General features: G+C 40.4%; 1 protein-coding gene across 1 annotated transcript in view; it reads left to right on the top strand.

Annotated features, from left to right (window-relative positions):
* The window catches only part of TERB1 (telomere repeat binding bouquet formation protein 1), a 273,372-nt gene that overhangs the window by 254,673 nt on the left and 6,118 nt on the right, over positions 1-12,581 (top strand). Inside the window, exon 19 of the mRNA XM_053715885.1 lies at positions 6,778-6,860. Coding sequence (XP_053571860.1) covers positions 6,778-6,860 — 83 coding nt within the window. The remainder of the gene's footprint in view (positions 1-6,777; positions 6,861-12,581) is intronic.

The raw sequence follows: 12,581 nt of genomic DNA, 5'->3' as shown, positions 1-12,581 counted from the left end.
GTTTGTGCATCTTTTTTTCTCTTAAAGGCACAGTACCGTTTTTTTCTAAGTATTATTTGCTTTGATTAAAGTGTTTTCCAAGCTTGCTTGTTTCATTACTAGCCTGTTTAACATGTCTGACATCAAGGAAAATCCATGTTCAATGTGTTTAGAAGCCATTGTGGAACCCCTTCTTAGAATGTGTCTCACTTGCACTGATATGTCTATAAATTATAAAGAGCATATTTTAGCACTTAAAAATATAGCAATAGATGATTCTCAGACAGAAGGAAATGAGGGTTTGCCATCTAGCTCTCCCCAAGTGTCACAGCCAGTAGTGACGCCAAGTACCTCTAGTGCGTCAAATTCATTTACTTTACAAGACATGGCCACAGTTATGAATACAACCCTCACAGAGGTTTTATCTAAACTGCCTGGTTTACAAGGAAAGCGTGACAGCTCTGGGTTAAGAACAAATGCTGAGCCGTCTGACGCTTTAGTAGCCGTATCCGATATACCCTCACAATGTTCTGAAGTAGGGGTAAGGGATTTGTTATCTGAGGGAGAGATTTCTGATTCAGGAAAGACGCTCCCTCAGACAGATTCTGATATGACAGCCTTTAAATTTAAAGGGACAGTTTACTCAAAAATGTTCTCCCCTTTAATTTGTTCCCAATGATCCACTTTACTTGCTGGAGTGTATTAAATTGTTTACAAGTAGCTCCTTTACCCTTATATTGGCATTTGAAATTGTTGATTTAGCATGTGGTATCCCCACCTATTCTGAAAGTTTGTGGCCGCGCGTACCAGCTATAGATAAGCTTTGTAAACACAGCCAGCAGAAGAAATTACACTCCCAGTGCGATATAGCAGAGATAAGGTAATAAAATGTTGATTTTCCATTGTTCTCTCAAAGTACTGGTGATTGTTTTAAGGACAGATATAAGATAAAGAAGCAGGTATATTTGCACAATGTGATACAGTGATGAGATCGGATTATACCTACAAGCTCAACCCATTTTATTAGGTTGTGGCTTCAAAACACAAAATCAGAGCTTTAATATACACAAATAAGCCTTAAAAAGCTAATTTTCATACATTTTTTACTCTGCAGTTGGTAAAAAAAGCAATTGTAAACACATTAAGGGAAAAACTATTTTACAGTATACTGTCCCTTTAAGCTTGAACACCTCCGCTTGTTGCTCAGGGAGGTATTAGCGACTCTAGATGATTGTGACCCTATAGTGGTCCCAGAGAAATTATGTAAAATGGACAAATACTTAGAGGTTCCTGTTTACACTGATGTTTTTCCAGTCCCTAAGAGGATTGCGAATATTGTTACTAAGGAGTGGGATAGACCAGGTATACCGTTCGCTCCCCCTCCTGTCTTTAAGAAAATGTTTCCCATATCTGACACCATGCGGGACTCGTGGCAGACGGTTCCTAAGGTGGAGGGAGCTATTTCTACTCTTGCTAAGCGTACAACTATACCTATCGAAGACAGTTGTGCTTTCAAAGATCCTATGGATAAAAAATTAGAGGGTCTTCTGAAGAAAATTTTTGTTCATCAAGGTTTTCTTTTCCAACCTATTGTGTGCATTGTTCCTGTAACTACTGCAGCTGCTTTCTGGTTCGAGGCTCTAGAAGAGGCTCTTCAGATGGAGACTCCATTAGAGGATATTATGGATAGAATTAAGGCCCTTAAGTTGGCTAATTCTTTCATTACAGATGCCGCTTTCCAACTGGCTAAGTTAGCAGCAAAGAATTCAGGTTTTGCCATTTTAGCTTAAGTCCTGGTCTGCTGATGTGTCGTCAAAATCTAAACTTTTGAACATCCCTTTCAAAGAAAAGACCCTATTCGGGCCTGGAGGGAAAGGCCATGCCCTCCATCAGAATAAAACAAAAATGAGGACCAAACAAAATAATTTTCGTTCCTTTCAGAACTTCAAGGGTGGTCCTGCTTCAGCTTCCCCTGCTGCAAAGCAAAAGGGGAATTTTGCCCAATCCAAGTCAGTCTGGAGACCTAACCAGCTTGGAACAAGGGTAAACAGGCCAAGAAGCCTGCAGCTGCCTCTAAGACAGCATGAAGGGGTAGCCCCCGATCCGGGACCGGATCTAGTAGGGGGCAGACTCTCTCTCTTCGCTCAGGCTTGGGCAAGAGATGTTCACGATTCCTGGGCTTTAGAAATTGTGTCCCAGGGATATCTTCTGGACTTCAAAGACTACCCCCAAGGGGGAGATTTCACATATCCCAATTGTCTGCAAACCAGACAAAGATAGAGGCGTTCTTACGCTGTGTAGAAGTCCTACATACCATGGGAGTGATCCGCCCAGTTCCAAAAGCGTAACAAGGGCTAGGGTTTTACTCAAACCTGTTTGTGGTTCCCAAAAAAGAGGGAACTTTCAGACCAATCTTGGATCTCAAAATTCTAAACTAATTCCTCGGAGTACCATCATTCAAGATGGAGACTATTCGGACTATTCTACCCTTGATCCAGGAGGGTCAATATATGACTTCCATGGACTTAAAGGATGCGTATCTACACATCCCTATTCACAGAGATCATCATCAATTCCTCAGATTCGCCTTTCTAGACAGGCATTACCAGTTCGTGGCCCTTCCCTTCGGTTAGCCACGGCTCCCAGAATTTTCACAAAGGTGCTAGGGTCCCTTTAGGCGGTTCTAAGACCACGGGGCATAGCAGTGGCGCCTTATCTAGACGACATCTTAATTCAGGCGTCGACTTTCCAGCTAGCCAAGTCTCACACGGACATCGTGTTGGCTTTTCTGAGATCTCACGGGTGGAAGGTGAACATAAAAAAGAGTTCTCTCTTCCCTCTCACAAGAGTTTCCTTCCTAGGGACTCTGATAGACTCGGTAGAAATGAAAACATTTCTGACGGAGGTCAAACTCTTAACCACTTGCCGAGCTCTTCATTCCATTCCTCAGCCATCAGTGGCTCAGTGTATGGAGGTAATCGGACTCATGGTAGCGGCAATGGACATAGTTCCTTTTGCCCGCCTACACCTCAGACCACTGCAACTATGCATGCTCAAACAGTGGAATGGGGATTATGCAGATTTATCCCCTCAACTGCATCTGGACCAGGAGACCAGAGATTCTCTTCTCTGGTGGTTGTCTCAGGACCACCTGTCTCAGGGAATGTGTTTCCGCAGGCCAGAGTGGCTCATAGTAACAACAGATGCCAGCCTGCTAGACTGGGGTGCAGTCTGGAACTCCCTGAAAGCACAGGGCTTTTGGTCTTGGGAGGAAACTCTCCTCCCGATAAACATTCTAGAACTGAGAGCGATATGCAATGCGCTTCAGGCGTGGCCTCAGCTAGCTGCGGCCAAATTCATCAGATTTCAGTCGGACAACATCACAACTGTAGCTTATATCAATCATCAAGGAGGAACACAGAGTTCTCTAGCGATGATGGAGGTAACCAAAATAATCCGATGGGCGGAGGATCACTCTTGCCATCTCTCAGCAATCCATATCCCAGGGGTAGAGAACTGGGAGGCGGATTTCCTAAGTCGTCAGACTTTTCATCCGGGGGAGTGGGAGCTCCATCCGGAGGTATTTGTCCAGCTGACTCAGCTATGGGGCACACCAAAATTGGATCTAATGGCGTCCCGTCAGTACACCAAACTTCCTTGTTACGGGTCCAGGTCCCGTTATCCCCAGGCAGTACTGATAGATGCTCTAGCAGTGCCCTGGTCCTTCAATCTGGACTATATATTTCCACTGTTTCCTCTCCTCCCACGTCTGGTTGCCAGAATCAAGCAGGAGAGAGCTTTGGTGATTCTGATAGCACCTGCGTGGCCATGCAGGACTTGGTATGCAGACCTAGTGGACATGTCATCTGTTCCACCGTGGACTCTGCCAATGAGGCAGGACCTTCTAATCCAAGGTCCATTCAAGCATCCAAATCTAATTTCTCTGTGTCTGACTGCTTGGAGATTGAACGCCTGATTCTATCAAAGCGTGGTTTCTCTGAGTCGGTCATTGATACCCTGATTCAAGCTAGAAAGCCTGTCACCAGGAAAATCTATCATAAGATTTGGCGCAAATATCTTTATTGGTGTGAATCCAAGGGTTACTCATGGAGTAAGATTAGGATTCCTAGAATATTGTCTTTTCTCCAAGAAGGATTGGAGAAGGGATTATCAGCTAGTTCCTTAAAAGGACAGATATCTGCTTTGTCTATTCTTTTACACAAACGTCTGGCAGCTATATCCCAGATGTTCAAGCGTTTAGTCAGGCTTTAGTCAGGATCAAGCCTGTATTTAAACCCGTTGCTCCGCCATGGAGCCTAAACTTGGTTCTTAAAGTTCTTCAAGGGGTTCCGTTTGAACCTATGCATTCCATAGATATTAAGCTTCTATCTTGAAAAGTTTTGTTTTTAGTAGCTATCTCTTCGGCTCGAAGAGTTTCTGAGTTATCTGCTTTACAGTGTGACTCACCTTACCTTGTTTTCCATGCAGATAAGGTGGTTTTGCGTACCAAACCTGGATTCCTTCCTAAGGTTGTTTCTAATAGGAATATCAATCAGGAAATTGTTGTTCTTTAACTTTGTCCTAATCCTTCATCAAAGAAGGAACGTCTGTTGCACAATCTTGATGTGGTTCGTGCTTTAAAGTTCTAATTACAAGCAACTAAGGATTTCCGTCAAACATCTTCATTGTTTGTTGTTTATTCTGGTAAGCGGAGAGGTCAAAAGACTAGGGCTACCTCTCTTTCTTTTTGGCTGAAAAGCATCATCTGTTTGGCTTATGAGACTGCTGGCCAGCAGCCTCCTGAAAGAATTACTGCTCATTCTACTAGAGCAGTGGCTTCCACGGCGACTTGGTCATCGCTTCATACTTTTTCCAAATTTTACAAATTCGATACTTTTGCTTCTTCAGAGGCTATTTTTGGGAGAAAGGTTCTACAAGCAGTAGTACCTTCCATTTAAGGTACCTGTCTTGTCCCTCCCTTCATCCGTGTCCTAAAGCTTTGGTATTGGTATCCCACAAGTATGGATGAATTTATGCTTACCTGATAAATTTCTTTCTCTTGTGATGTATCAAGACCACGGCCCGCCCTGTTTATTTAAGACAGGTAGTATATTTTTATTTTAAAAACTTCAGTCACCTCTGCACCCTATAGTTTCTCCTTTTTCTTCCTAGCCTTCGGTCGAATGACTGGGGGGTGGAGCTAAGGGAGGAGCTATATAGACAGCTCTGCTGTGTGCTCTCTTTGCAACTTTCTGTAAGGAAGGAGAATATCCCACAAGTATGGATGAATCCATGGACTCGATAAATCACAAGAGAAAGAAATTTATCAGGTAAGCATGAATTCAGTTGTTTGTAATTTTAGGTTTTAGTGTAAGGCAGGTTAGGTTTTATTTCACAGGTAAGTTTGTATTTATTTTAGCTTGGTAGTTAGTAAATAGTTAATAACTATTTACTAACTAGTCTACCTAGTTAAAATAAATACAAACTTACCTGTGAAATAAAAATAAAACCTAAGCTAGTTATATTAGTTATATTGTAGCTAGCTTAGGTTTTATTTCACAGGTAAGTATGTATTTAGTTTTAAATAGGTATTATTTAGTTAATAATTGTAACTTTAATTTAGATCTCATTATGTTAACGTTAGGGGGTGTTAGGGTTAGGATAAGGGTTAGGGTTACGTTAGGGCTTAATAGTTTAATTTAGGTTGTTGCGATGTGGGGGGCTGGTGGTTTAGGGGTTAATAGCTTTATTTAGCGGTAGTGATGTGGGAGGCCAGAAGTTTAGGGGTTAATAGCTTTATTTAGGTGGCGGCAATATCGGGAGTGGCGGAATAGGGGTTAAAAACTTTAATATAGTTGCAGCGGAATAGGGGTTAATAACTTTAGTATAGTGGCAACGATATCGGGAGCGGCAGATTAGGGTTTAATAATTTTATTTAGGTGGTGGCAATATCGGGAGCGGCAGATTAGGCGCTAATAACTGTAGGCAGGCATCGGCAATGTTGGGGACAGCAGATTAGGGGTGTTTAGACTCTGAGTTTATGTTAGGGTGTTAGGTTTAAACTGTATTTTCTTTTTCCTTATAGACATCAATGGGGCTGCGTTAAGGAGCTTTTGTTTCCGCAATCGCAGGTGTTAGTTTTTGTTTTTGCCGGCTCTCCCCATTGATGCCTATAGGGAAAGCGTTCAAGAGCACGTCAAACACAGCGCTTGTATTGTGTGCGGTACGGAGCTTAAAATCTACATATCGCACGCGCAAGCCGTGTTTTTCAAAACTTGTAATAGCAGCGCTATAGGGAATTAAATAACGCCACTTTTGTGGCGTTCTTTACTTTCCCTATAGCGTTCAAATCTCGTAATCTAGGTGTTAGAAAGGTGTGCATGGGTATATTTCATTTTTTGACAGAAACCTTTTTACTATATATTTCCTTTAGCAAAAATTATTCTTGTAAACGTTATTAATGTTTTGCATTTGCATACGCACATATGTTTTGAGTGCCCTGTGCAACAGCATTCAAACACCACAGAAGTGGCTTGTATGACACAAATTAAGTATTCGCTGATGCAATACACACCACTGCTCAGTAAGCTAGCATGGTGTTTGTATCCTGATCCTCTAGTCACATGTAGCATATGTGTATATGCTGCTGAAACTGAAGCATTTTTGCCAATGCAAGTATATTGCAAAAATACTTATTGAATACATTTATGCACATTTCAGTTTTGACCTTTCTATCCCTTTAAGTGCTTTCACCATAATAATTGATTAGCTCATTTTTCTTACTAATATGCAACTCAGATTTATCGCCTGATCCTACCAAAGTATTGCACAGAAAAAAAGTGGAAATCGAAGGTAACAGTCCTGCTTCTCCAATTATCCAGGTTTGTATAATGTTAAATTTTAATGCATATTCAAATATTAGTTTCTTTTTTAAATTAGAATGTAAAGAAATGGTAGAATAATTTACAATAGTTTGCAATGAAAATATTACATATATCAGTATTTATCTCCATTGAAAATAAAATTGTAACATTGGCAGGTTAGCGCACATATTACAAATTGAAAGTAAAAAGTTAGCGTGAGAACAAGAGTCCCTTGCACGCTAACTTCAGGACTTTCGATATAGCGACCACACTAACTTCTTTTCCCCATAGACTTCTCTGAGGCCCGCTGTTAAAAAAACCTAACACTTATCACTTGCGTGCTAACCCGACACCGCGTTAGACCAGTTGCACTAAACCTGAAGGTAGTTATGAATACTTGAAATTCCAATGTGCTCGAAAGTGTATATATACAGTTGTAATCAAAATTATTCAACCCCTATTGCAAATCAGGTTTATTGTTAAAATTTACAGGCAGATTTACAAACAAATCAAAGGCAATTGAAATAGCTCAACACAACTAATGCTTCAAGTGGTTTCCCCAAATTCACATGAAAATGCAACTTTTAATGAATTCTGCCGTCTCAAAATTATTCAACCCCCTGAATAGAATCCCTCACAACAGTACAAATATGCAGAACTGGTGTTGTCTCAAGTAAACCTGATACAACTAATCAAGGACTTCATTAGTTTCACCAGGTGTGCTAGAGCTACAACACATGAAATAACTGAACTGGCAAGGGGTTTGTTGAGTGTCACGTTTGACTGCATGTTAGAAATATGGCTAAGTCAAAGGAATGGTCCAAAAAGTTAAGAGAAGAGATCATCACTCTTCACAAACAAGTATGAGGATACAAAAAGATAGCGAAGGCACTGAATGTTCCTAGAGACACCGTTGGAAGCATAGTTTGCAAGTTCAAAGTTAACAGTGGTTACACTACCTGGGCGGGACAGAAAAATGAAGCTATCAACAGCTGCAACCAGATTTCTGAGCCAGCAGGTTGAGAAAAACCCTCGAGTGAGTTCAAAAGACCAGGAGCAAGACTTTGTGTCAACAGGCACTGAGGTTTCAGTTTGCACAGTAAGGTGCACACTAAACACAGAAGGTTTCCAAGCCAGAACTCTAAGACATACACCAATACTGCTCCAAAAGCACAAGAAATGTTGGCTCCAATATGCTCAAAATCATATATAAATAAGCCACAGAAGTTTTGCGATTCTTTTCTGTGGCGTGATGAAACAAAACAAACTTTTCAGCCCGATGGATCAGCGGTATGTCTGGAGGAAGAATAATTAAATATACGTTGAAAAGAACACTTTAAGCATGGTGGTGGCTCGGTAATGCTCTGGGGCTGCTTTGCATCCTCTGTCACTGGACGCCTGCAGTGTGTGGAAGGCAAGATGGATTCATTGAAGTGTCAGGAAGTCCTAGGAGAAAATGTCATGCCGTCTGTGAAGAGGCTGAAGCTTGGGCTTCATTGGACCTTCTAATAGGACAATGATCCCAAGCATACCTCAAATTCCACCAAGGCTTGATTGCAGAAGAAGTCCTAGAAGATTCTACAGTGGCCATCACAGTCACCTAACTTGGAACCAACAGAAAATCTCTCGTGGGATTTGAAGAAGGTGGTTGCAGCACACAAATCAAAGATTACTGAATTGGAGGCCATTGCTCATAAGTAATGGTCTAAGATTCCTCAGGAACGCTGCCAGAAGCTGGTGTCCAGCTATGCATCTCGTTTGCAGCAGGTCATAACAGTAAAAGGGTGCTCTAATAAGTACTAAAGATGCTTGCCATGAAGGAGTTGAATAATTTTGGGACTGCAGAATTCATTAAAAGATGCATTTTTAGTTGAATTTGGGGAAACCACTTAAAGCATTCGTTGTGTTGAGCTATTTCAATTTCTTTTGATTTATTTGTTGATTTCAAACAGCTGAAAGTCTAAAAATTTTGACAATTTACCTGATTTACAATGGGGGTTGAATAATTTTGACTACAACTGTATATGTGTATTTAAGAGTATACGTTTCTGTGTTTATATGTAAATATATGTATGTATGTGTGCACATACAAATGTATACACTTATATATAGAAAAATTACAAAACAAATTAATACAACACACAGAGGAAGTCTAGAACTCACTTGCAAGTACTCAGCTAAGATTAAAAGCATAAATGGAGTTAGTTACCTTATCTGGCCAAATGGAACAACCCCAGGTACCACGTCAAGGTCTCTCCCAAAATCTGGGTTCCTAATACAGCCATACAATGCAAGCTCTCGGAAGGGGACTGCACTCTCAGGCTGGACTAAATTTCCTCTGTGTGTTGTATTAATTTGTTTTGTAATTTTCCCTATGGGCCTTGCACCCAGACTTGTCTGGGGTTAACTGCCTTGGACTCTGGGCACGGTACAGCTACCTGTTAGTGCTATTGAACACCCAGGGCTGTGCATGTTGTAGGGTCATAGGATATATACCCAGTCCAGCCTGAGAATGCAGTCTCCTTCCGTGTTTTGCATATGTCTAGGGTGATTACATAAGTCTGTGAACCGTTGACTTGTTCCCAGTTTGTTTGATTGAGAGCTTGCACTGTATGGCTATATTAGGGACCCAGGTTTTGGGAGAGACCTTGACTTGGTACCTGGGCTTGTCCCATTTGACCAGATGCGGTAACTAACCCTTCCATTTTTGCTTTTAATCTTAGCTGAGTGCTTGCAAGTGAGTGCTGGACTCTGTGTGTGTGTGTGTGTATATATATATATATATATATATATATATATATATACTTATTTATGTCCTCTAATGTTTTTGCTTCTTGGCATGATCCAGTCAGCAGCAGTTTTCACTCCGGACCAACAGTTCTCTGCAGCTCTTTGTTATGTGTTTAACCCATTTGCAGAGGTTAATCACATAGAGTTGTAGGGATGCTAGTGTCAAAATTACATGATACATAATTACAGTACTACATATTTACAGTACTATACTTACAATGGTCCTTTAAGAGCCTAATATACATTTATGGCTATTAAACACACTAAAGATTTAGGTAAGGTTGCAGGATACCCTTTATCTGCTGTTGTCTCCTCTAGGCGGCCCACTAGAAGTTCCTAAGGCACACATTTTCAGTTATGCTTTTTCCTGGGGAGACAAATCTATGGCACACATTCTTAGTTATTTTCCTTAGGACTGCAAAACAAAGTGCAGAGGTTTTAATGATAAAATAAGTCATCTTGTTTCTTTGTTTCTAAATGTATATGTTCATCTTGGAAATACCCATGAAAAATATTTCTTTCATGTAATTAGCAAGAGTCCATGAGCTAGTGACGTATGGGATATACATTCCTACCAGGAGGGGCAAAGTTTCCCAAACCTCAAAATGCCTATAAATACACCCCTCACCACACCCACAATTCAGTTTTACAAACTTTGCCTCCGATGGAGGTGGTGAAGTAAGTTTGTGCTAGATTCTACGTTGATATGCGCTCCGCAGCAAGTTGGAGCCCGGTTTTCCTCTCAGCGTGCAGTGAATGTCAGAGGGATGTGAGGAGAGTATTGCCTATTTGAATGCAGTGATCTCCTTCTACGAGGTCTATTTCATAGGTTCTCTGTTATCGGTCGTAGAGATTCATCTCTTACCTCCCTTTTCAGATCGACGATATACTCTTATATATACCATTACCTCTGCTGATTCTCGTTTCAGTACTGGTTTGGCTATCTGCTATATGTAGATGAGTGTCCTGGGGTAAGTAAGTCTTATTTTCTGTGACACTCCAAGCTATGGTTGGGCACTTTGTTTATAAAGTTCTAAATATATGTATTCAAACATTTATTTGCCTTGACTCAGAATGTTCAACTTTCCTTATTTTCAGACAGTCAGTTTCATATTTGGGATAATGCATTTTAATTTAACATTTTTTCTTACCTTAAAATTTGACTTTTTCCCTGTGGGCTGTTAGGCTCGCGGGGGCTGAAAATGCTTCATTTTATTGCGTCATTCTTGGCGCGGACTTTTTTGGCGCAAAAATTCTATTTCCGTTTCCGGCGTCATACGTGTCGCCGGAAGTTGCGTCATTTTTTGACGTTATTTTGCGCCAAAAATGTCGGCGTTCCGGATGTGGCGTCATTTTTGGCGCCAAAAAGCATTTAGGCGCCAAATAATGTAGGCGTCTTATTTGGCGCGAAAAAATATGGGCGTCACTTTTGTCTCCACATTATTTAAGTCTCATTTTTTATTGCTTCTGGTTGCTAGAAGCTTGTCCTTTGGCATTTTTTCCCATTCCTGAAACTGTCATTTAAGGAATTTGATCAATTTTGCTTTATATGTTGTTTTTTCTCTTACATATTGCAAGATGTCTCACGTTGCATCTGAGTCAGAAGATACTACAGGAAAATCGCTGTCAAGTGCTGAATCTACCAAAGCTAAGTGTATCTGCTGTAAACTTTTGGTAGCTATTCCTCCAGCTGTTGTTTGTATTGATTGTCATGACAAACTTGTTAAAGCAGATAATATTTCCTTTAGTAAAGTACCATTGCCTGTTGCAGTTCCTTCAACATCTAAGGTGCAGAATGTTCCTGATAATATAAGAGATTTTGTTTCTGAATCCATAAAGAAGGCTATGTCTGTTATTTCTCCTTCTAGTAAACGTAAAAAATCTTTTAAAACTTCTCTCCCTACAGATGAATTTTTAACTGAACATCATCATTCTGATTCTGATGATTCCTCTGGTTCAGAGGATTCTGTCTCAGAGGTTGATGATGATAAATCTTCATATTTATTTAAAATGGAATTTATTCGTTCTTTACTTAAAGAAGTACTAATTGCTTTAGAAATAGAGGATTCTGGTCCTCTTGATACTAATTCTAAACGTTTAGATAAGGTATTTAAAGCTCCTGTGGTTATTCCAGAAGTTTTTCCTGTTCCTAATGCTATTTCTGCAGTAATTTCCAAAGAATGGGATAATTTGGGTAATTCATTTACTCCTTCTAAACGTTTTAAGCAATTATATCCTGTGCCGTCTGACAGATTAGAATTTTGGGACAAGATCCCTAAAGTTGATGGGGCTATTTCTACCCTTGCTAAACGTACTACTATTCCTACGTCAGATGGTACTTCGTTTAAGGATCCTCTAGATAGGAAAATTGAATCCTTTCTAAGAAAAGCTTATCTGTGTTCAGGTAATCTTCTTAGACCTGCTATATCTTTGGCTGATGTTGCTGCAGCTTCAACTTTTTGGTTGGAAACTTTAGCGCAACAAGTAACACATCGTGATTCTCATGATATCTTTATTCTTCTTCAGCATGCTAATAATTTTATCTGTTGATGTCAGGTTTATGTCTCTAGCTATTTTAGCTAGAAGAGCTTTATGGCTTAAAACTTGGAATGCTGATATGGCTTCTAAATCAACTTTACTTTCCATTTCTTTCCAGGGTAACAAATTATTTGGTTCTCAGTTGGATTCCATTATTTCAACTGTTACTGGTGGGAAAGGAACTTTTTTACCACAGGATAAAAAATCTAAAGGTAAAAACAGGGCTAATAATCGTTTTCGTTCCTTTCGTTTCAACAAAGAACAAAAGCCTGATCCTTCATCCTCAGGAGCAGTTTCAGTTTGGAGACCATCTCCAGTCTGGAATAAATCCAAGCCAGCTAGAAAGGCAAAGCCTGCTTCTAAGTCCACATGAAGGTGCGGCCCTCATTCCAGCTCAGCTGGTAGGGGGCA

The sequence above is a fragment of the Bombina bombina genome, chromosome 1 (assembly GCF_027579735.1).
Source record: "Bombina bombina isolate aBomBom1 chromosome 1, aBomBom1.pri, whole genome shotgun sequence".
Classification (NCBI taxonomy): domain Eukaryota; kingdom Metazoa; phylum Chordata; class Amphibia; order Anura; family Bombinatoridae; genus Bombina; species Bombina bombina.
Note: the sequence above shows the minus strand (reverse complement) of the source record. Positions and strands in the feature narration are given on the sequence as shown.